Source organism: Telmatherina bonti, assembly GCF_933228915.1.
Source record: "Telmatherina bonti genome assembly, chromosome: 6".
NCBI lineage: Eukaryota > Metazoa > Chordata > Actinopteri > Atheriniformes > Telmatherinidae > Telmatherina > Telmatherina bonti.
This window is the reverse complement of record NC_136624.1, coordinates 25293907-25318953: the sequence shown is the minus strand read 5'-3', so window position 1 is coordinate 25318953 and position 25047 is coordinate 25293907. Positions and strand designations below refer to the sequence as shown.

Genomic DNA, 25047 nt, shown 5'->3' with positions numbered 1-25047 from the left:
ATGATAAATTAATCATGGATGTAATATCCATGTGACTTGTATTAAATTGGCCTCATTGTATAAAAGTATAATAATCCCTTACCTGCTGACATAGTTTTGCATTTTCTCCATCCTTACTTCGAGGCTGTGCAAGCATTGCAGATGTTTTTACCAGTGGATTTATATCTTTCCTATTTCAAAGATGTGTTTTGTTTATGGACAAAACACATCTTTTGTCCATAAAGATATATATATATATATATATATATATATATATATATATATATATATATATATATATATATATATATATATATATATATATATATATATATACACACATGTAAAGTAAAATTTGCATTAGAGATTAAGATTAAGACAAAGCAGTGTGTGTGTCACATTCTCTCGGGGTTAAGGTGTGTACACTATTACTATATTATGGCCAGGGAGAACAGAAGGCATTGTTCTCTCTTTGGTAATTATTCTATTTTATTCCCACTGCATCACATTTATGGTGTTGGGATGTGCTGTCCAGTCAAACGGAGAAGCTGAGTTGTGTTAACACTTTTAAACCCAAAACTTGTTAATGGTTCCACTTTTTTTTTTCTATGAATCATCCTCACACCTCGTTAAACTGATGACATGGTTTTAATTGCCAGCCTACTCCTAAACAACAGTAGCAACAACAATTAGAAATGAACACAGAGGACAGAGTGGTTCCGGAGCTGTCTTGTGAAGACGAGATGTACGGACAGATTTCTGGAGGCAAATCTCTGTCAGGTAGTTTGCAGTGTCTGAAATGGCAGTGAAACTCCCAGGGAAAGAAAAATGTAAAATAAGTCAATTTAGTTGAGAACAGTACCAGTCGAGAAAGGACCACTGTTGACCAGGTTTGTGTAGTCCCATCCTCCCACTTTTTCATTTCCTTTCCACCATCCATTACATGGTCTATTTGTGTCCAGTCTGTTTATAAGAGCAAAACTCCAATAATTGTGAGTGATCAGATCATTTTAATAATCAAATCTGATGCATTGACATGCTGCAGAAATGCAGTCATATAAACTGTGGTTTCTTTTGGGCTGTTACTGAGTTTTCTTCACAGTGTTTGTATGAAGGGATGATTCAGGCTTCCTGTTATTTACCAAACATGCAGTTTTACTTTGCTTTTTACTTGTTGTTGAGACTCCCACAGCCTCAGCATTAGCTGTGGGATCTAGGCCTTCAAAATAGCATAGCTTTGGTTTATTGTTTAAACGGGTGGTTGCCAAACTTATTCTGCAGGACTCCTTTTTTACCGATGACAATCATGTCAACAAGTGGAAGAAAGTGGCTGGGTGAGGAGATTTAAGTGGTGAGTTGACACACATGAACTCTGAAATGACATTAGAGGGTAAAACTTCAATTCTGCACCACAGTCAATTTAATTCAATTATGATAAAGACATCACAGCGTTTTTCATATGTGCTTGCTCAGAATTATGTGCTACAAATCCAAGTAATTGTTAATACCTCGTGGTTATTCCACAAATTTCTCTGAGATCAAGTTGTTCACAAAAGCAGGAAAAAATATGTTAAAGCCAAATGAAGGAAAAGGTCGAAAAAATGGACATTCATCGGCTGTGAAAGAATCCGCACATTGTATTTTATTCCAAAATATGGGAACAGGCTCCTCCTGCACATTTTCATCTCTTCAGTTACCAATGTTTAGGGAGCTCATCCAAGCATCCATGTTCAGCATCAGATTATTAGCTGGTACTCCAATTAAAACCATATCAGTGATGGAGGGAAGTGTTCTTTCCTTTGCTTTATTGTGAGGTTTTTGACCCAGAAATGCTGTTTTAGTGTTGTCAGATGCTAATATTTTGTTCCTGCATGCAAGCAATGCAAAAACTATCAGGTTGTTTTTAATCTAAATTGGGTCCAAAAGTTTGGGAACTGTATTATATTTAAACAACAGTTTTAGTATAACTAGATGGCTGATGGCAAATATCTATCTGTTTTTGTTGGGAATATGTCATTTCCATTTTCTACTTTTGAAAAAAATGTTTGTATTTAAACATTAGGATTTAAAAAGCCAAAAAAAATAAAATAAATAAAAAAGGAAAGAAGAGAAAAAAAAAATCGGATCATATGTGCAGACATTGTGTTATTGAGAAGAAATCTAGGTCCAAAAATAGAAATCAAATTTTGTAATCAAATTATCATGACTAATCAACGGTGATGAAAATGGGGAAAGGAAACAAAAAGTACAAACAAAATAACTTTTTTTTCCAGAAAAATATAAATTTATAGACAGAAAACCTATTAGGGTCAGTAACATAAAGGGGTTGTAAATCAGTGTTGTGAGCAAAGCTGCAGGAGGAAAGAAAGAAAGGACGATTCACAGGGCACATTTCTGTCATTTTTATTTCTCTTCTGACAATGGGTCTTGGTCTAATTCATCATTCCAATAAATTTTGGGAATGATCTGGAAGGAATTGTGGACACAGGAATTTTTAAGAGGATTTTTCATAATATGGGTGTAACTTGGCTGCATGGCAGAGTTCTGTACTCTCCTAATTCTTTTCTAGTTTTAATTTTGTTAAATTTTTTCTAACATTGCCTTTGTTATGTCTTTCATCAGCAACATGTTAATGATGTGTGTAGTTAAAAAAAAAAAAAAATGTACCAGCCTTTGTGACCACTTTGTTTTATGGGAATCATTTTGGTGGCCCTAGTTTATAATCCACTCTCACCACATACACTTATGTTAGCAGAATTTATTAATAAATAGAAAAAAGTCATGTTTAGGAAATAATGTTTACAGAATAAACGTTCCTTCTTCTCAATGATCTACTTTAATCTTTAACACACAAATACATCACATGTGCCATTTTAATTTGATAAGATTGCATGAAACATAATCCAGGTGTCATAATTTTGCCATACCCTGTTACTGTAATGACTTTTGATTATATTACAAGTAAATCTGCTTTCCAGCCAGGTCACCAGTCTTTCCATTTCCATTGGACTGGCAATCTGAACCCTGAGCAAAGGTCTCTGCAACAGGGGATGTGGATGTTTGAAAGCAGCTGTAAGATATGCAAAGAAAGAGACTGATGTGAGACATCAAGAGCAGCATATATTAACGTGTTTAATACAGAGGCAGACTGAGGGAAGGAATATTTACTGACCAACAATTGTTGTAAAGGAAATGCCTCTTAACAAGCTCCCACGATATAAGGGAAACTCATCCCATCCCATACATGATGAAAAGGCACAAAGGAGCTCATTAAGAGATTCAGTCCATCCCTGCTAACCTGCCATCTCCTGCCCTGTCCTGCTCCATCCACGTCTCTAAATGAAGGACAGGACTTGTGCAGTGTGTCTCTCTTTCGGCTGTGCATGCTAATGAAGCTCTGAGGGAGGAGTTTAGGTGAATGTTTGTTGGCAATGTTTGTGTTTAATTGCTTGCTCTGTAGAAAGCTGGACATTTGATAGTTAGCATCAAGAACTTTGATATTTTGAGTGCGTTTCCTTCTCAGGTGGGTCTTAATAAATTCATGGTGCTTGCAGCGTGGAGCTCTGACACAAACATGGACACTGCACCGTGGTAATGGAAAGAGACAGCTGCCATCAGCAGTGAAACAGGAAGAAAAAACAACATTGTCCTCATTATTAGAGATGAATTGTGAAAAACAGCAAAACTTTCCTAATTTTTCCAAACTTTCGTGTTTTTTTTTTTGTTGTTTTTTTTAGTACTTTTATGTGAAGCAGAGTTCATGGTGATTTTTTTTCTCCAGTTGGCGGTTTCTTTCCACGTGTGGCTTGCAAACACATTTAATTGCATGTGTCATGTGATGTTCTGGGGTTTGTGGCAAATGGTGAAGAGAAAATTACAAGAATATCATGAGATGCATTTCTGTTTAGAAATTTGCACTGGCTGCTTTGTTGTTGTGTGTGTGTGTGTGTGTGTGTGTGTGTGTTTTATGATATATACAGCAAAGAGACTTTTTCTTTAAATATAGAAACTGTTATCATATGGACCTTTCAGCATGTACACTGTCACACAGAGGTCAATATTGCCGTTTCTAAGAAACTTTGATCAAATTAAATATATCATTATTTTAAACTTAGTTTGTGCTCTTTGGCCAAGTACATGCTAATAAATATTTGGACAAAAACAGCTGCAATAAGTCCTCAACTTGTTCATTTGATGTTTTAGTATCCATTCACATACTTTTAAAAGCGACAGCCTCATGTGATCTTAACATGATCATGTAACCGATTAACCTGCTAATTAAAATAATCTGTTGTAAATTTCCGTTTGTCAAGTGGCATATATATATATATATATATATATATATATTTATATATATATATATATATATATATATATATATATATATATATATATATATATATATATATATATATATATATATATATATTTATATATATATATATATATATATATATATATATATATATATATATATATATATATATATATATATATATATGTGTGTGTGTATATATATATACACATATACAATTTACAATATATATATATATATATATATATATATATATATATATATATATATATATATATATATATATATATATATATATATATATATATATATATATATATATATATATATATACATATATATATATGTATATGTATATATATACACATGTATATGTATATGTATATATATATTTAGGACTTTAATCTAATTTTCCTACCACTGCAAACACTCTGTTGTGGTAGATACAATAAGTATTACATTTATGATTTGGGTTTTTAATTTTCTTTTTTTTTCCATTAGTCTTTTGTCCTTCTGAGGAGTAATAATGAGGACCAGGATGGATCTGTTCCCAGCTGCCTGTCCTGGAAGTTCACACTAATCAGCCTGGTGTGAAGGTATTACCCTTGCCTCTGTGGTTTGACTGCCTCATTAAACACTTCACCTGATGGGTACAGCCAACCAGAACCTTAAGTCTTTTAACTTTTCCTTCTTCCTTCTTGAATATCCCCAGAATCCACAAGCTCTATGGTCCAAAGGAACCAGTTTGTGCAGTGGAAGGAGACATTCCTCCAAAGCCCCACTCTGCAGCGCTGTGCTGAACATCTAGGGTCTTCACAGCTGTGTTTGCAGAAATTAAAATGAAAGGTTAGTGATATATTTACATTAACAAATGGAAAGAAAATATAGATAACCTACTTCATTAATGCAGCCACTTTGTTAGGTTTGGTATGGTCATCAAGGAGTAAAAAATATAAACTGAGTATTTGAACATGAATAAATATCAAGGAAAGAAACATCTATGAAATTGTTTGTTAACTCACAACAGTTTCTTTCTGCTCTTGGACTGGACTAATCTGAAGGGTTGGGTTTTATAACACAGAATTTAAGGTTTCCTCATCACAGTTCTCCACTTGTTCATTTGTGGAGAACTTTTTTTTTTTTTTTTTTTACTGTACATTAATATCTGCCAACACGATAACCCATAAAGACCTAACCCATGAAAATATGACCAGATAAGTCCAACTTTTTAAATATGAGGTTGTTATTGGTCCCTTTAACAAAATGTAAAATAACAAAGTAACAATATTTTGGGGGGGATATTTACCATTTATGACAATGTGATATCCTGATTTTTTATAGTGTAATCTTCTTCTTTCTATTGTCCATTAAGGGCCAGAAGACAGAAATCTGATTGTGTTTCACAAGTCTGTAGCATGAAGTAATGCCAAATGTCTCAGAAACTGCATGTATCATATATGCCACACTGGATTCCCATGTCCTTATGCCGCAATGACTGCACCTCAATTTTTCATGTAACTGTTCAATACTACATATCAGTACGAAGAATTTTTATCTCATTCCTCTGTGCTTCAGCTCTGTGCTGGTGTGTTGTCTTACATCGCTCTGTGTCCTCTGCAGCATTTTTTACTTGAACCATTTGAAAACATAAAACTTCATTTGTCTTTAACCATGTAGTGGTGCCTCTTCTTACCTGGCTGTCTTGTTTCATGGCCCACCTTCTTGTCTACCTCCAGACAGATGTTTTGATTTACTTTAGAATTTACAGGTATAGTTTTCAATTCTTCATGTTGTTAAATGAATGATAGCGAGCTGTCAAGAAGTCTTTAAATGTGGAAACCTGTCTAACACGCAGTGGTAGTTTTTCCACAGTTTGGGGCCAGCAACAGTGAATGCACTGTCTCCTCAGAGCTTTTGCTTTGTTGGGGATCAGTTGGTGAACTCATCTCAGGGACCTCACAGGAAGAACTCAGAGGGGTAGAGTCGATATCATGAGGGGACTTACAAAAAAAATATTTTAAAATGAGCTCTAAAAAGTGTAGGTAGCCAATGGAGGGATGCTAAATTAGGCGGTAATGTAATTGTATTTAAATGTTCAGGTTAAGAGACCTGTCACTGCATCTTGTACCATCTGGAAGTGATTTACTGAGGTCCCCAGAGTCAGTAGCTAATAAAATATAGTTCAAATATCATTAAAACTCTTAAATAATGCAACCGTCAACATATTTAAAATAGATTATGCAGGAGCAAAGGGTTGTAGTTTCTCCAAACATATTAATTACAAAGTTAGCTACAAATATCTTCCTTGGTCTCCTCCAGTAAAACATTTTTCCAACAACCTCCTCGTTTGTCCATGTGACCTTCAACAAAAGCAGCCCTTAACATCTTTGCTGTTAATGTCATGGTGGACTCATGAATGTTATCATTCATGAGTTTTCCTGTTATAGAAAATCATAATATTTAAGAGGTTTTAATACTTTAGTTTAAATTCTTTCAGTGAGACGGTCTCTAGAGCCCCCTAACAAAGACTAATTCAGCATCTGTCTTGCAACCTGTCTCTTTTCAGAGTCTCTTTTGCCAGTAAAAGCCAATTAAAAGTTCAATTCAGCTTTATTTGTATAGCAGTACTTCACAACAATGTCATTTCAGGGTACTTTATAAACTCAACAAGCCAACTCATAGAAAAAAGGCTAGTTAAGGGAAACCAAAAGATTGCATCAAATCTTGACTTTGATTCAATCCCCCATCCTGAGTATGCATGAGGCGACAGTGTAAAGGAAGGAAAAACCTCTCTTTTAACAGGAAGGAAAAACCTCCTGCAGAACCCAGCTCTGGTAAGGCAGCCACCTGCCTGGACTGGTTGGAGTGGAGAAGGCAGGAAAGAGAGACCAACAGACACTACAACTGTTATCCAGAAAGACCTGCAGAAAGAGGAGAAATATGTGAATGATTCCAATACTGTCATGTTTTCTACATGGAAGATAAAGGGCAGAAAAATGAAAATAAAGAGCTTCATGCTTTATGAGACATCCCTCAGCAGTCTAAGCCTATGGCAGCATAACCAGCTAGATCAACCACACCTAGGATTTATCAGAAAGGAAGCTCTTAAGCTTGAAGACCTCTTAAGATCTGCTGTCATTTTTTTCACTTGCTACAATAATGTTCTCGAGGGTTTCTTTGCTGAATCAGTCATGGTGTGAGTCTAAATGACTTGTGTGTTGATATCCAGTTGCTGGAGTGTGTTAAGTTACTGTAAAGCAAAACACAAGGAAACTGGGAAAAATAAAAGTTGTGAAGTAATTTTTTTATACCTTTGGGACGCTGCAGGGCAATGATGGAATCAAGAATGTGCCAAATGGATGTTAGAATGCCATCAGAACGATTCAGACGCAGAGGATTTTAGATTTTTGAGCTATGTAGTGGTACTCAGCAAATCTAAACGCCTTTTTTCTAAAACTTAGTTCAGATTTAAAACAGTTAAAAGGAACAAATGTTTGGTCAGACAAAGGACAACATGGGTTTATAGGTACACAAATGTCAAGTCCCATTTTAAAAGGTGATGAAAATTCAGTGAGCTCCCAGACAATGATGCAATCGCCTTAAAATGTTGAAACTCAGTTTGTCAGATTGATGAAAAATGTCAACAAACTATTTGACTAAACCACCAGAGTCTAACATCTACACTTGTTTCTTGATAAAAGAGGAATCAACACAAACATTTGAACTGAACTTTCGCTGATGTTCAGAAGAAGTATTCCGCCTTTAGGACCCCTCTTCCAATCATAGTGAATATGCATGTTTCCTAGCTTTAATTTGTTTTGCTTCTGTTCTTTCTTATAGAAAGCCAAGAAGCCTGCAAGCAGCCGCTGATAGCGAACAATCCTTCTAAGCACTGCTGCTTTATTTTAACTGTCGTCACTGTAACGCCATCTGTAAACAGTTTCATGCTGTTGATGATGTCCTTGCATGTGAATCCAGCATTGAAGCAGTTAACACCGTCCAGCCGTGTGACTTTCAACAGAAGCATTTCTATTAGACTGTGATAGCTTCCAGACAGAACAAAAGATGTCCTTGCTGAAATATTTGTTTTGTTCTTTTTTTATTTTTTGAAAGTCACTGTGCATGCAGCACGACTGCATGCACAGTGACTTTTAACTAGTTTTAGTAATTAAGAGAAGCTAAACTTGAGAAAAAAAGATTTTTGGATGTGAAAAGGTCACACAAGTTTTATGTTTAAATGTTTTACAGAACATATGAGGGGGGAATCATCAGGAAACACAATGATAGCTAAATTCCTGTGGAAGACAAGGGGGAAACTTTCAGCCTGCTGCAAATGGTACAGTCGAAGGGGAAAAAGAAGTGCCCCGCCCCCCCCACCCCCCCCCCCCCCCCCCCCCACCCCCCCCCACCCACCCGACCATTCCCTCCCATAGCTGCTGTGTGTAACGGTGTATTTACTTTAACAGCACAGTGGATCAGGAGTCAAGTGGCTGGATTAATTTGTTGGAGTGCTGAGGGAGTGTTCAGAGTTAGGAGTGCAACAAGAGAGGAGGAGCGGGAACGGGTGTCAGAGGATAAAGAGAATAACAAACTGTGGGAGGTGAGACGTAGATAAGCCTGGAAAGAGAAAAGACAGACAGACAGACTGAAAGCAACACAAGTAGGAAGAGGACAAGTGAGAGGGAAAGAGAAGCTCAGTGACAAGCACTTGTCCCTGGAGACTTCGTATCTACAGGGGGCATCTTTGACTTGATAATCCTGCTCTTCGTCACCTATATCACCCCGAAACCCTCCTCTACACACACACACCTCTATCTCTGCAACCCTTCCCATGAGACCGAAACGCTACCTGTCACTGTGCCTATACCTCCAGGCAGCTTGTGGGGTAGGATTGTGAGGGGTGGGAGGGAGTTGACACTATGCCCGACTAAGAAGTCACCTTTCGGGGATATGAATCTTAATAAGGTAGGAACGAAGGGGGGTAGTGGAGGAGCGAGCAAATGTGTGGCGCTGTTGTTGCAGTATGTGTGTTTCCCTGTGTGTGTGTGTGTGTGTGTGTGTGTGTGTGTGTGACAGATGGGGAGTCGCAGAGCTCTGACAGGCCCTCTATGCTTCCTGGCTGCCAGATTATTTTTGGTAATTTATAACTATTGTTGCTTAAAGGGCCTTTTATTTCCAACGGTTACTGATCCAACAACACTCCAACAACTGCTATGGAGCCGACTCTGGCAGTCTCTGCTTATTTGTGTGCTGATGTTTTTAATGTATTTTGTGCATCTTGTGCTTGTTTTTGTATGTGAGTTTGTGTTGAAGGAGGAAGAGGGGTGGGGGGGGGGGGGGGGGGGGGGCACTAAGGTTGGGAATACTTTTTCTCATAGAAATCAGTCTGTGCGATTGTGTGGAAATAAACAAAGTAGCTGAAAATTTATTGTAGTTTCTCCTGGGTTCACGAAAACCGATTTGTTTGAAACTACTGTTGTTTATTGTATGAAGCACAACACTGAACTCTTGATTGACATCAACTGCTTCATTTATGCATCGCTGGCTTCCTCAGTACCCCAACCACTTCTTATTAAGATGGTGATACTGATCTCTCACGAAGTATTTATTTTCAGGTATTTGTTCGCCTTCATCAGAAATAGTGAAACAGAAATGTTTGTAGGGTGTACGTATAGTTTTCAAGACGCAGCCGTGCTTTTGTTTGCTTTTCTACATCTAACCATGTTTATTAATTCTAACTCTGCACACACAATACATTGAACCTTGAATGTATTGAAACAGCAGCAGAAGACCATACTGGGCAGCACTCATGTCTGAACAGGAAAATGACACCATAATTAACATTCTTTTGCCACCAATCTTATACAAAACAAAAGGTAAATGTTGCCTGGTCCAATAAGTTTTGGTTTCAGATGCAACATGCACTTGGTTGGATTTAAAGAGGACAACACGTAAGCATGGATCAGTCAATCCAGCCTTGTATCAATAGTTCAGGCCATTGGTGACCATGTTTATCCCCTCATAGTGTATCTATTTTCTGACCGCTACTTCCAACTGTATAATGCACCATGTCACAAAGCTCAGATACTGGTAATGAGTTCACTGTACTTTAGTTGCCTTCACAGTCAACAATCCAATCGAGCACATTTAGGATGTGGTTAAACAGGATGTGCATTGTGGATGTACAGCAGACAAATCTGCAGCAACTAAGTGATGCTACCATGTCAGAAGGCAAAAGTTGGTCTAACCTGGTAGTAGCAATAAAGTAACTTCCAACATGACACTATGTGCAATGATGTGGCATCAGTCCATTCGCCATTCAAATGCCTGATCTTCTTGCTGACTATTTGTGTCCTCTTTTGAATCAAGCATTATTAACACAGATTCATCCTGGTAGCTACCAGCTTCGCCCACTCGTAGACCAAAAGCTGACCGGAGTAAAACTATTCAATTAGAAGGAAAGGGAACAAATGACACCTGCATTTGCAGTGCTTTTAAGATGAGTTTAAAACCATAAAATAGCAACAATTTAATCATTCCCTTATTTTGAAAAATTAGCTCTTTTCTTTCAGTTTGGTTACATAAAAAACAATCCTTATGAGTCCAGGCTTTGCAAACTGAATACGTTATCAGATTTGGAGGGAAAATTGATTAGATGATTTGTAAAAAAAAAAAAAAAAAACATTAAAGGGTCACAATGTAATCTTTGAATTTATTGTCTGATGCATAAAATCTTAGATGATTTAGATGATTAAGTGCAGAATTTACACTTTCCAGAAGTGGGTGCTAATGTTTGTGCAAATGTAAAACAGTAAATATTCACAAGGTTCGTTCAAATAATAAATAAATACATCAATCAAGAGCAAAAGCTGAAGCTTAAGTTCATAATAATGTGATGACAAAAATGTAATAATCTTGACCATATATTTAAGTCTGATCACAACTAAAGCAGGTAGAATTTCAAGAGGAAAAGTTAGGAGAATGTCAGAATTTATCCTCACTGCACCACACTGTCCATTGCTTCCATGTTGTCTATTTGTTGTTATTATATGAACCATCAGGATTGACCGAGCAACAGACATAAAGCCAGTCAGAAATTCAGACTCTCTGCAGCCAAAAGTTTTCCGAACTCGACCAACTTCCCAAGGAGCGATGCACATTGTGATGCTGTCAAAATGATTCCAGCTGCATATTATATGCTGCCCTGTTCTGACAGACGTAATGAAACCCAATTATCCCACTCCTCCATTTGCTTCCCATTAGTGTTCACCTCCCATTCTCTGCTCAAATTCCCATCCTGCAACAAAACATTTGAATGACAATGGCCCAGTCCTGACAACATCCACATGGCTCACAGTGAAGCATGTTGCTCATGCTCTTCTCCCATGCTTTCTCACCCTCTCTCCTTTCCACATGTTCTCCTTTCTGAAATCGACAGAAAGCAAAACAAAATGACAGGGTTTCATATCAACACTGTGATACCCTGAGACTACACAGGGAAATGACTATTTCCACACACAAAAGGCTCCATTACTGCCAGGTGACCTCTCGTCATTGTGTTCCTTAACCCTCGAGTTAGACGCTCCAGGATTTACGCTTCAGCGTATGTGGCACCAGGTGTGTGTGTGTGTGTGTGTGTGTGTGACTGAGCAGTGTAATTGCATCTGTACTAAAGCCTGTCATGCAATGGAAAGGAATTCATCCTGTCATTCATGCTGTTTTTTCCACAATCTTTTTTTCTGTCATGTTTGTAGTGACTTCACAGCCTTTTAATTTTAAAATGTATCATTTCAGCATTGAAACCTTCCAGGTTTGCATGGCTAATTGTATATTTCTTTCATTTATTTAAACGTACTTGCAGTCACCTATAATTATCCAACAGTTTTTTTCTTTGCAACAAGACTCAGTCTCAGGATGGCTCCATGATTGGAGGGTGTGCATCAGGGTACAAGTATTTCTTTACACAAACTGATGTTTGGCATGTGCAAGGATATTGAAGTAAACACAGCTGTTGACCAACTACAAAAGTTTGTCTTGTTAACCATACTAGCTATTATTTATCTCCTGCTTTTTACATGCTCAACTCTCCCAACATACATTTTATACCCTCTCATGTGCCCTTGTCTGTCTTACACCACTCTGCATCCTCACTAGCCTCGCTGTGCTGATCCAAGAGTCTGTGGGTGAAGCTTCATTGTCTTACTAGATGGTTTCACTGACTACAACAATAAAAGTGAAAATAATGTCTACTAGGTATACGCTATCCTCACATTATCCTGAGTTGATATAAATAATAGTATTGTTACATTGTTTCAGCCTGATGTGACGAAGTTACAAATTAGCATTAGCTTGTGTTCTTTCTAACTCTTTGATTATGTGGTTCAGGTCAATTGCTTCCTCTATCACAGTACTATGTCAAGTTTCCTTTAATTCTGAGGTTTATGCAATAAGTTTAAAATCTAATCCTAAGTAAAACAACACATTTAGCATTCTATCTGATAATTGTGTTTTGTTTATTGGTCCTTTTTGCTTATTATGAATACACTGTGTCTTCCGACAGCTCTCGCTTATACACTGTTTTTGTCCCTCAGAAAACAAACTTTTTTCTAACATTTCTTATGACCCAACATATCAGCAGATCTGCTTAAACTGGGGTTATCGGTTCAGTTGAGGAATCCTAAGAAATGATGCACCTTCTTTTAGTTTGGTTGTCCTAACTTAACTGTTGACCAAACAATCCGGGCATTTTCACACAGCTACGAGAATTGCTTGATTGGAAAGGTATGTTATTAAAGTTATGTTAAAGGTATGGTATTGGAAAGGACCAAGAAACCCAAAAGTCTAAGGAAATGGAACACCTGACTCACTAACTCGCCAGCTAATCCTCCTTCTTCATTAACCCCATTAACAATGGAGAAATACCAAGTTTATGCAGCCCTCTAGTTTCTGTTTTTACTTTGGTTTTCATACCTGAAATGTTTCTAAGAATCAGCCCAGTATGAGGCAGCAAAAGAGGCAGGAAACAACACAAGTAGCCGGTGTAAAGTTATGTTTTAGCCTCATTTGTGATCTGTGTGAAATATGCACATGGATGGAGCCCTCTGCTCTTACTGCGTGTCTTTTGCATGCATTTTATAGTCCATTTTCAGAGAGCTGAAGGGGCAATGTTGTGAAGAATAGTTAATATGTGACAAGTAAAAGGAACCAAGAAAAATAATGGATCTAAGGGTCGAACAGACCACCACTAGTGCTCCTTTTTCATGTCTCTTTCTGACAATGTGTGTGACAATCTGGTCCACTGAGACCATGTTTGCTGTTTTCTGAAACTGATGTTGCAAATCGGAAGTGAACTATGAACTCCAAACTTTCCTCCAGTGGATGTTGCCTAATAGCCATACCAGTATAAAGGAGCCATGAAGGGGCCGTGATGTTTGCCAATGTTTGAAATGGATGCACCCTTTCGCATAAATAAAGGAAGCATAAATGAGGCCGTAAAAGTTCTTCAGATGACCAAGTAATAAAATCCACAATATATCCTTGGGTTTATAATAAAACACGGTGAAGTCTTTAAGGATTTGATTTGTTTTAGATTAGAAAAACTGTTTTCTTTTCTGACCTTGCTACAAGTTACTTTTGGCTTTTCAACCCCCTTCATGCCTTCTTGATTCTTCAAACTTGCATCACTTTGACTTGTGTCAGTACAAAAACACTCATTTGACAAATTCTCATGAGTAAAAGAAAAAATTCTGTTTCTAACGTATGAATAAATGAACAAATATGCATCTAAACTGAGGTTGTTTACTGTGGTTTGGCTGGATATAGGTCAAAATATTTGTGTCATTAAACATTTTGCACATTTTAATTTCATTAAGCAAACTCTTATTCCTCATTTTGATGCCTAATCTTTTCCCTACCTCCTTCGTCTGTCTTGTGTGTTGCTCCTCGCCTTCTCTTGTGAATGCCCATTCTGCTCAGCCTCTCCTTTATGGTTCCTCTTTAGTCCTTCTTGCACTTCTTTTTCCTCGTCCATCATAATCTACAGGTTGTCACTCTAATTTATCCACTTTTACCACCATCTTTTCCTCCACCTGCATTTAGCTCAATCCATCAGATACCATTAATGCTGAACGGTGTTCACTCTTTTCTACTTGATCTTCACTGTAATTTATTGTCTTTAATGATACAAACCTGTTCATTTGTTTCCAAACACAGACATGATAAACACAAGGCGCCTATGATGAAACTGTCCCCTGACATTCTGGGAGGCAAAAGAGAAATAATGATGTGAGGATGATATTTGTGAAAGTAGGCTCTTGCTCAGAGCATGTTCATTCATTTACTATAACCATGCAGCCACTGAGTGACTCGGAATAGGAGTGTCGCTGCTAAGTGGAACAGAGACGGGGAGCAGCTGGACGAAATTCACCTGCCACTTCCAATGTGGATCAGAAATTGTGCTCATACCAGCAAACCCTCTCCAGTGGTGGGGGGGGAAAATCAAGGGAAACAGTGTGGCCATACAAATCACAGACAGCAGATTCAATGAAGGGTTGTGATAGAAATGAGAAATGGTCACATCCTTCAAGACCTGCTGTGTTTGATAGACAGGCGTTTCATAGTCTACTGAAGATTAAACAATGGCCGTAACACACTGATTTACAGCAGCAAAGGTATTTTTAGAAAACATAAAGAATACCTTGCTTATGCAAAGTAATGTGGGCTACCTGACTGTAAGGTAAAACTGCATCCTCATAACCTTCATAGCTAGCTGCTAGGCCTGCTTCTAGAAATGAGAACTGTGTCAGCTACAATCTAATGAGGTGACTGACCTTTAATAAGAAATATACTTTGTGTAATTTTACTTCAAAGAAATCTGTAATATTTAATTGAATTGTAGCCCAGCGAGAGGTATATTTAAAATGAAGTTCAGCTAGCTTAACTAGCAAAGCCGCACACTTAACGAGAAGTTCCTTTACAGGCATCGTGTTCTCATATATGTGTGACTCCTTCATGTAATCTACTGGGAAAATATCAGTTTTCATTCCAGTCAACCAGGTTCAAGTCTAGCTTGACAATTTTTTTTTTTGTTTTTTTTTTTTCACCTTGTTTTACTTTGCACAAGACAGCTTCAGCATCTTCATTGCATGATTTGCATGATCACTTTTTTTCTTTTTTTTTTTTTTTGCAGTTTTACTTAGATTTTTCCTGAGGAAAAGAAAGCTTCCAGGCAATCTTATCATCAATTTCTAATTTAATATAATTCAGGTCAGCTACATGTAGCTAAATTGCAGAAGTTGTATGCTAACTTGTTTTCATTAAGCGCTGAAGATGTGCTGCATTTACAGCTTTTCATTAAAAACATTGTGAGGCTGCTTATCTGTGCTAATAAAGTCCAGATTTTATTAAAACAACATCAGCCAGTTGTGATGACCATGTCAAAACGCTCATTAAGTTGCTGCAATGTGATTGGCTACTTAACAATTTGAGTTACCAAGCAAATAAATATATGTAAGCTATCTAATAAAGTGGCCTGTTAGTGTATTTCCAATTACTGTATTTCAATTAAAAGAGTATTTTTGCACATTCAAAACTTTGTTCTAAAAGGCGTATCATTAAAAAACAAGTTGACCGTCTCTTTTTATCTCCCAGAAACATCCTGACCCGTATAAACTTATCCTAATCTATGTTAATCTGGATCTGTTCTCTCCCTTGTGGGAACAGGGAGCTCAGTGGTTGATTCCTGTCAGTAATTATGTTTACCCCTGTGTGCAGTGACTCTTTGGCTCACATGGAGGCAGTGCTGTGTCATCCACATGTTGCTGAAAGACACTGACACATTCCCAAGAGCCTGCATCCACAGACTAGTGACAGTTACTGATGTACAACGTACATCTTCAAACGTAATCACACACTCCTCTTCAGCAACGACATTACAGCCACGCTTTGCCACTTCTGAGCCTATCAGCATAATGTGCACTTTGGCAAACAATTTTAGGCTCTGGATTTGTCTGGTCTGAACACAGCATGTTCCACAGGTGAGTGGAAAGTGTTGTTCACAGATTCATATCACATGTGTTCATAAAACAGATTACATTCAAAACATGGCAAACCAAAAAGTAAAATGTAGTTTAATGTTAAATATGCTGTAAGTGAGGACAAAAACTTCTGACGGACATTACGCCTCTACATAGCACAGCCTTTAAGGCCTTATAATGCTGGTCAGACAATGCAGGAAAAAAGAGCTGATTTTTTACACAAATATATAAGATGAGCAAGAAAACCCTGCACATGCCAGATCAGTTCACTTTGAAGGTGCAACAATCTGGCAGTCAGCAGCTGGGATTGGCCGTGAGGGGAAGATGGAGGGCCCCAATAAATCCACACACCATTATTATTTCAAAATGGTTTTCTGGGAATTTGCAGTCTGTGTGGCTTATGCTGACAGTCTACATAAAATATAATAAATTAACTGCAGGAATCACTATAGTTTTTGTTTGTTTGTTTTTTGTGTATTGTGTAAATGTGTGCTTCTTCTCTGTCACTGAAAGGATAAATAAATAAAGCTTATCTCAGATTTATTGGATTTCAAGGGTAATATGCAGATTATTCTCAGAAATGAATGCAAATGAACCAACTTTGCGTAATTATATTTTCATCCTAATGTCCAAGGTTACTGAACAAAAGAAAGAAAAAGACTTGTGTAGAGGAAAAAAATACCCAAGTTTCTCTATTTATTTTTTCTTCCTAAAATATTTGGTTGCAAATTTCTTTGGTCACACAGAAGTCTCTTTTGTACATTTCAGTTTTCTCCAAGGATTTTCTACATGATGTCAACATCAAGTATCATTGCAGGTCATTTCAAAACAGCCCAGCTAACCTTTTCAGGCATTTTTTGTGTTGTTGAGTGTGTTTGGGTTTGTTGTCCTTTCATCAATGAAGCAAAGTAGCTCCACAGCAGGACAGAACTTCCGCCATGTTTTACTAAAGATATACTGTCTGAAATATCTCACTGCAGTCCTGGGTCATTTTCATACACGAATGTGCATACGATTTGCTTTCAACACGTGCTTTACACTCGTAACATTTTTTGGTTAAAGGAAGGAGAAGACTGATCATTCAGAAAGCAGGAGATGATGCAATAATAATCTTGCTGAATTCACTGTTTGCTATTCTCCACATGTAATATGTAGAGAGCAGCAAACCGTGTGTTGCTATCACTGACTGTACCTGAACATTTTGACCACAACATGGAGAAAGTGGAATGTAACTATAGGTCAGCAGTAACTTCCATCCCTCGCATGATGACAGTCAGGAAATGCTCCTGCAGATTAGCTGCAACTTTGTGTCTCTAAAACTCACCTTCCAGACATTTTAGCTGATCTGATGGAAAATCCTTGCAAGAATTTAAGAAGGGATATTCTGCATTTTTAAATGAACTTAATTACACCTAAAAACATCTCAAGAACATCGTAAGCCCAACCAAAATGGCTCAAGTGTTTCCTCCTTTGGGACATTACCAGGAAATATAACATCTGCCATGTGGCTTCTTTGGCACAAGTCGAACAAAGGATTAGTAGCTTCAATTCTTGACCCAACAGAAGGACTTTGAGTATTAAAGATCAAAGAAGGCAACAGGTTCTGCAGCAACTTACAGTTAGATCACTTTATCTATTTCTTTTTTTCATCTTTCAGTGAGAATAATTAATTTTATTAGGATTTAAAAGAAAAACAAAACAAAAAAATTATCATTTGCCTCTGTTTTCAAATGACATTGGTACCTATTATTGTTAAAGACAGAAAAAGGCAGATTTGTCTTGCTTTTTACTTTGTGCAAACATTGCAGGGTTAAGAAGGAATGATGGAGAAGTTTTTGATTTCATCAATCAGAGGCAAACTGTCTTGCAGCATTGTTAAAGAGGTCCATCTAAAAACAGAACAAAACATCACAAAAACGTACTTATAACAGTAAGTTGTTGTGAAAATGTTTTTCTTTTGTGTCGTTTAGCACTAAAAGCCCAGTTAGCAAATTTCTTACATTTAGTATCTTTGTTATTTACATTTTTTAGTGTCAACTCCTGGAATCATCATAACAGTGAGGAATCAAACTTCTTGTTAAGTTCAAACTGTTGATAAAAAATATTTTAAGATCTTTTCTGAGGTTTTTTGAGTGGTATTGATTTTTAATAGTAGCATTTCTCTTTAGACTTGCTCTCTTAAGACATTCAGCCCCTTCCTGTGCTCTAAAACAAAATTTCTCTGGTTAAGAAATCGTGAACACTGAAAAATTTATAAGGGGTGAGTTTTTTTTAAAAAATTAGTATTGTTTTAATTTTTTTAATTTGAAAGAAACTTAAAAATGATTATTTAATCAATAGCGCAGCCTACTCTTACAGCACACTGTATGTTAAATATAAGACAAGAGATAGAATTGATAAGGCTAGATAATGAGAATCATCGCTTTCACTGGTCAGAAACATGGATGTTCAACATCACGTCTGGCAAAAATGGCAACAGAAGATATTTTGAAACATCTTTTTGCTTAAAAGCAACTGAATCTCGTACAATAATCACTAACCTCACTGCTTAAGTGCAGTATAGAGTAGAAATTGTATCCTTACTATTTAAACACCGGCTCGACCAAGTGATCCGCATGCAGCTGTGGTTAGTGTGGTTTCCAGTAAGAGAGAAGCAGCTGCACGCCGTGACGCGCGTGGACAAAGAGGGAGGGCTGGAGAGTTAGAAAGAGGGGATGTGCTACAGTCAGATCTCTCCAAATTAACCAGTAAGTATCCCAAACTACAAGAAGCGCTCGTGGTCTTCAAACGATCCACCTCCACCAACCCCAAACTGAGCTGGTCTCCGCACAAACTTCCAGCAGCCGCATCCTGCGATGTCCAGCGGAGACCGTCACCATGGATGCGCCACATGAGGCGGACTGGAGAAACTGAAACATCCGCTCAAAGTTTGCCCTCAGAGACCACTGTGGCACTTGCTAAGCAAACACACGCAACTTTTACTGCGCTCTTCTGCTCCTCTAACACTTTTCCTTCATCGCCTCCCACTTGGGATTTCTTGGATTCCGCGGTATTTCTTTATATGTGCTGCCGGGGACACGTATAGTTTTTCGGGGCGGTCCGCTACTAGGTGACATGCAGGTTCTCGGCTGGACCATAGTTTTCCTCTGCCAGTGGATCCTACAGAAGGTGAGTTATTTTCATGTATTTATTTATTCTTTTATATGCAGGGAAAAAAAGAATAATACCCAGGCAGGCTTGTGGTACTGCTTGTCCTGCGATGCACCTGCCTTAAGTCACCTTTGTTAAGGTGATTTCCTAGAAACCACCTAAACAAAACCACATTCATGCTTCATGAAAGATTATCATGGAAACTGTATCCAGTAAATAATCAATTAAGATACAGATTATTTTAATCCAACATGAAAAAAAAAACCTTCTTTAGTTTAAACTTGTTTTTAAAGTTGGTTTATCTTCATAGCAGCTGTTAAGACATGAAACAAACCACAGCACGCGTGTTTTTCTACCTTCATTTGGATTTAATTGCCCGTCTTCCAAACGCACACATTTCTGCTGCCTGAGCGTTTCCCTTCTATTCCCAGTTAAGCAGCTCTCCTTATCCATTTATCTATTTGCGCTCCCGGTAACTTCCTCCAAATTTTCTTCAGAAGTTTAAACACGCCCGTGGCTTGCTGGATTATCTCGCCATCGCGGTGGCGGAGAGTTTTTACGCGCTCGTACTGCAGCTACGTGTGGTTAATGCGCGCGCGTGAGTGTGCACACGTGCACGGTGCATCACAATAGAGCTCTCTTAGAATCTTGACACTGACAGTGGTAATGCTCTTATTGTATCTAGACCGCCACAAACAGCAGAATACAGCAGAGTACAATGGAAATCGCTGACTGTCCCAGTAGACAAACACCAACAGTGTGAAGTGTTCCTCAGCTACACACACACACACACACACGTATATATATATATATATATATATATATATATATATATATATATATATATATATATATATATATATATATATATACCGTTTTTCTTCCAATCTTCCTCAGAAGCTTCTCATAAATCTTTCTTGAACTTCTCTTTCCTTTCGTCCCAATCTACATCCATCTCCTGCCTTTTTATTTATAAGCCACTTATTGTACTTGCATGCGTTGCCATTACCGACTTTGTAATCCTCTATTTATTCAAGGCTTACAGTGTAGCTCTGAGGTGTTAAACATGGCTTGTTAAGAAATACCCTATGATTCAAGTGACAAAGTGAAGTGTTATGGACTATAATGAGCTGCGACAGGGGGGACCTTTTCCACCCACTGATTTGCTAAGATGCCACACAGACTGTTGCTGCCCTTCTCTTGAGAGAAAAAAAAAAGAATAATATAACTTCAGTACTTTACGTGTGATTCTTTAAAAACACTATTGACTGTTGGAAGATTGGGGTTCGCTTGTTTTGTGACAGGTAATAACACATGCACCTGTTTTGAAGACTAAATGCAAATCACTCCTTTGGTGAGCTGGGCTGTTCATCCACATGAAAGTGCCACTTGGGTTCAAGTGGAAGGACTAGTTCTGTCTTAGTTTTTGTCTGTCATTCTTGTCAGTAATAATGAAATTGTGACAGGGTTTTTTTTTTTTTCTCTTTTTGTTTGTTTTTTTTATAGCAGATGGAGGGCTGACTGTTTTTTTTTTAAATCATCTCTGAGGTGAAGATGACACAATTATTTTGGCTTTGATAAAATGACAAGTTACATCCCTGAGAGCAATATTAGCTTGAGGGATTATCAAGAGAGGAAGTAAAGAATGGGCTGAAGAAGTGAAGGCAAGTGATAAATTGGGTAAACAGAGAGGAGGCAGGAGAGAAGTAAAGAAAAAGCTACCAGCCATCTAAGCTGATTTGATCATCTCAGAACTAAACCCACCGTCAGTGGTCATTTAGAGCAACTTAGAGGCCTTTTTACCTGCATGTGAAAGCTCATAAGCATGCATTCGCAAAAGGAATATGTGTAGACAAAGTCAGATTACTGCAAATAAAATATAGTTTGATTTATTTATTTTTTAAATGTCTGTAAAAGAGTTTGTGTAAATCTTTATGTCTCATAATCTTAAGTAGTAAAATAGCTCAATTCCTACATCCATGCTACACGTCATAATTTTTTCCCACCTTGTGCTTTGAAATGATATCTACAGTAACAGCACTACAGAGGAAGAAAAGATGTGTGAAAAGCTTCTTTGCTCTTTTCTGCTCCCAGTAGAAACAATAGCATTAGCCAGCATCTCAACCTGACAAAATCCTCTTATCTCCCCTCATAAAACAAGTAGCTGAATACCCCGGGGATATTACAGCAACTGAGTCACTTTAATTTGATTGTATGTAGCCCCACTTCCTTTCCAATCATGTCTCATATATTCTGCATAGCTTTGCATTTCAGTAGTCTCTGTATGTCTTGATAAAACACAGCTGAGTGTTTCCCAGGCTCGTGTTCATGCCCACATGCTATACACTTATTCACGCCCTTGTGGGGGGAGAAAATGTGAGCCATCAGAAAACAACAGGATCAGATGTTTTTCCATCACGCTTTAAATCAGGTTGGTAGGTGGTTTTACCTCTAACTCCTTTTTTTGTCCACCCATCTGTCCGTCCGTGGATCATCTTAGCTGTCAGTCAGCCCAGTTTCAGAAAGCATTCAGTTCCACGTTCTGTAATCTGTGCAAATTATATTCTCTAGTCACTGATTAGATGTGTTCTCTGTGGAATCATGATGACAAAAGCAATCATATTACTGCTATATCTGTTGTCTCTGAAATTGCTCCCGGAGATCAAAGAGTTGCCCCCCCCCCCAAAATAAAAAATTACAATAGGCACAGAGCCGTACAGTATTTTAATGAATTCTGACAATGGTTTGCTTGAGGTTAAGCAATGATACTTTTTATTTCATTCTTTTCTCCCCTTTCAGCAACATGATGTCCCATTTTTGACAAACCTTCTCTTGTGCATAGTTCCACGTCAGGCTTTGTATTAGCCTTAAGGACAGAGGGTTTAATGTAAATATGTGTTTTACACTAGGGGTAGAAAAAAAACATCAGTATAGATACAGGCGAGGAACAAATCAAAGGAAAACCGGAGCAGGATGTTGGGCTGTCACGTGCCACCAGAAGACTTTCAGTTCATGTTTACTGTTATTAATTCGATGAAAGGGAGGATGTATTCAGCGTTAGTGGTAGAGGCCAATGTTGAAAACGTCAGTTCCAAATCTTTCTGTACAAAGTGACTGTGAAGGCCACAGTTTATGTTCAGCATTCTTATATCATTAAATCATTGATTGATCCGTTTGGGAGGGAGCATTATCATCCTGAAAGAGACCATTCCAATTATGATGAAAATATTTAACATGGAGTAAAAGTGATTGCTTGATATTTTTATATTAATTTACAGTGACATTTCTTCTGGCAGGCTAGTTAGAGGGGATTGTCATGGTTTGGAACCCTCTATGAGTGGATTAAATGTATGCCAACAAGATGCATACATTGATGGTGTCACAGAACCACAAAACCACCTCAGTGCAAGTTGGAGATTCCTATTCTTCCACAATCTGTTACTGTAGTATTGAACATAACACTGTTATAACACAAACACTGTTTTGAATAAAGAGGGTGGAAATTGCCTAAATTTTAAAAACTGCACTTTTAATAGCTGGATGGGAGCTAAACTGAAACCGAGAGGTAAAATTTTGTCAATTCTAGATGTTTACATTAGAAGAAAAGGAAGAAAAAAGAAATGGAAGAAAAAAAAAGTGTTAAAATATACTTCTTTTTTTTTTTGCTAAATTCAATTACCAACGCGATGTGAATGCTTTTAATGACTAGCATATGGATTGCACTTAAAGTTACAACCAAGGCATAAAAAATTCTACATAATATGTCATTAATGCCAAGACAATGAAGAGACAAGGTATAGGAACTCAGAAGTGTGAAAAGATGTGCTGCTGTCACTGCTGAACAGATGGGTTCTTTTCACGTTATTGTCACCTGTTCATGCTTCAGGTACTGATCATAAAGGTGTTCCTGGGTCAGACTCAGCTACTTTTCATGCATCAAATTATTTAGACTTTTATTTTCTTCACATGTGCGATCACCCAAAGAAATATTTATATTCAAAACACATAAAATACATAAAAATCATATACTAAAAGCATTGCATGACTGTTTATATTATTATTATTATTATTATTATTATTATTATTATTATTATTTGTCTGCAATATGAATGATAACATCATAGATGTATTATTGTGTGTATCACATTTTATAGATATAGAACTACTGTGAAATGGTTTAGATAATAGTTTAGACATATCAGTAGGACAGCATCATATTTTCATGTTGATGAATGTCCACCATCCACCCACTGTGTACAACAAGGCTATAAACCAAGGTTTTGTCTCTGAGTGGTGCAAAAGGTCTCAAAAACTGCATGTATCCAATATTATGACATTATATCGTTAAATGTCCTATCCTTCCATCCATTCATCCATCCATCCATCCATCCACCCATCCATCCATCCACCCATCCATCCATCCAACAACAGATCTAATAGGATTTTTGAAATGTGCAAACCCTTCAACCACAGGGCAAGGTGGGGCTAGGTAGGGGCATTTTATATAAATTTTAAACATATGAATATATGTAAACACAAACAATAAACTCTTGCTGGTTTGATGAAGTACACACAGTGGTTTTCCACAAAAAAACGATAAAAGGGTTTTATCCCCTGCTCCTTTTCTGTCTGGAGAAATTTTCTTTGTGTCTGTGTGGGTATTCTATAGGACTTCTTCCCATAGGACAAAACATGCATTATTAGTTAATTGGGGATTATAAATTGGTTGGAAATATGATATAATAAAACATGCAAAAAAGTTTGTCTTGTTGGCATCGGGAAGTACTCTTACATAAGTATTAAGGCACAAAAATGTGCCTTAATACTTTTCAAGGTCACTTGTACCATTCCAGCTACCGCTTGAAAGACAAAATATAAAGTATGTAGGCCTACCATTTTGGAACTTTAATCACACCTTGATTTGTTAATGTGCAATAGTTTCAATCCCTTATATTTTGTGTTTTGATGCTATTAAGTTGTTCATTCTTGACAGCAAATGAATCAGCATCGGTCTGGTTTAACTGATGCACCTTTTTATTTTCTGTCAGTTTCAGTGCATAGAAAACAATGTGGACTGACATACATGTGTAGGTTACCTTCAGTTTGCTGCGCCCTTACCTTATGAAACCATTCTGTCAAATCACTTTATTCCTGTGTTGCTTCAACATAAATAACATCATTATGTTGAACAGGAAAGGTTTTAAGTTTCTGCTACTTATTTTCAGAATTAGTGTATTACAGTGTTTTTAAAAAGAATGGCTTTCACATAACGAGAAGTAAGAGAGCATCTGGTGAAGACTAGAAAGGATGGATGAACGTGTCAGACATGTTACCTCATTTACTTTCAGCCGGCTTCTTTCCAGCCAGTCTGAAGCAGATGTGTCTCAGGTTTAAATGCAGACACATGTCACACTTCTTTGAACAGAGCAGGAACAGTTGGAAAAACACGGGGCTGTGATGTTGTCACTGTCACTTGTGAAACTTTTGAGCTAATTTTAGTTTCAGGTCACTAAATGTTTCTGAATCAAGATCCAAACTAGAACTTTGTCCCGCTCTGGGGCTTATGAC

General features: G+C 37.4%; 1 protein-coding gene across 1 annotated transcript in view; it reads left to right on the top strand.

Annotated features, from left to right (window-relative positions):
• Window positions 1-19443: 19443 nt before the first annotated feature.
• The window catches only part of nxph4 (neurexophilin 4), a gene marked incomplete at both ends in the record, with an annotated part of 49036 nt that continues 43432 nt past the window's right edge, over window positions 19444-25047 (top strand). Inside the window, one exon of the mRNA XM_079243015.1 lies at window positions 19444-19497. Coding sequence (XP_079099141.1) covers window positions 19444-19497 — 54 coding nt within the window. The remainder of the gene's footprint in view (window positions 19498-25047) is intronic.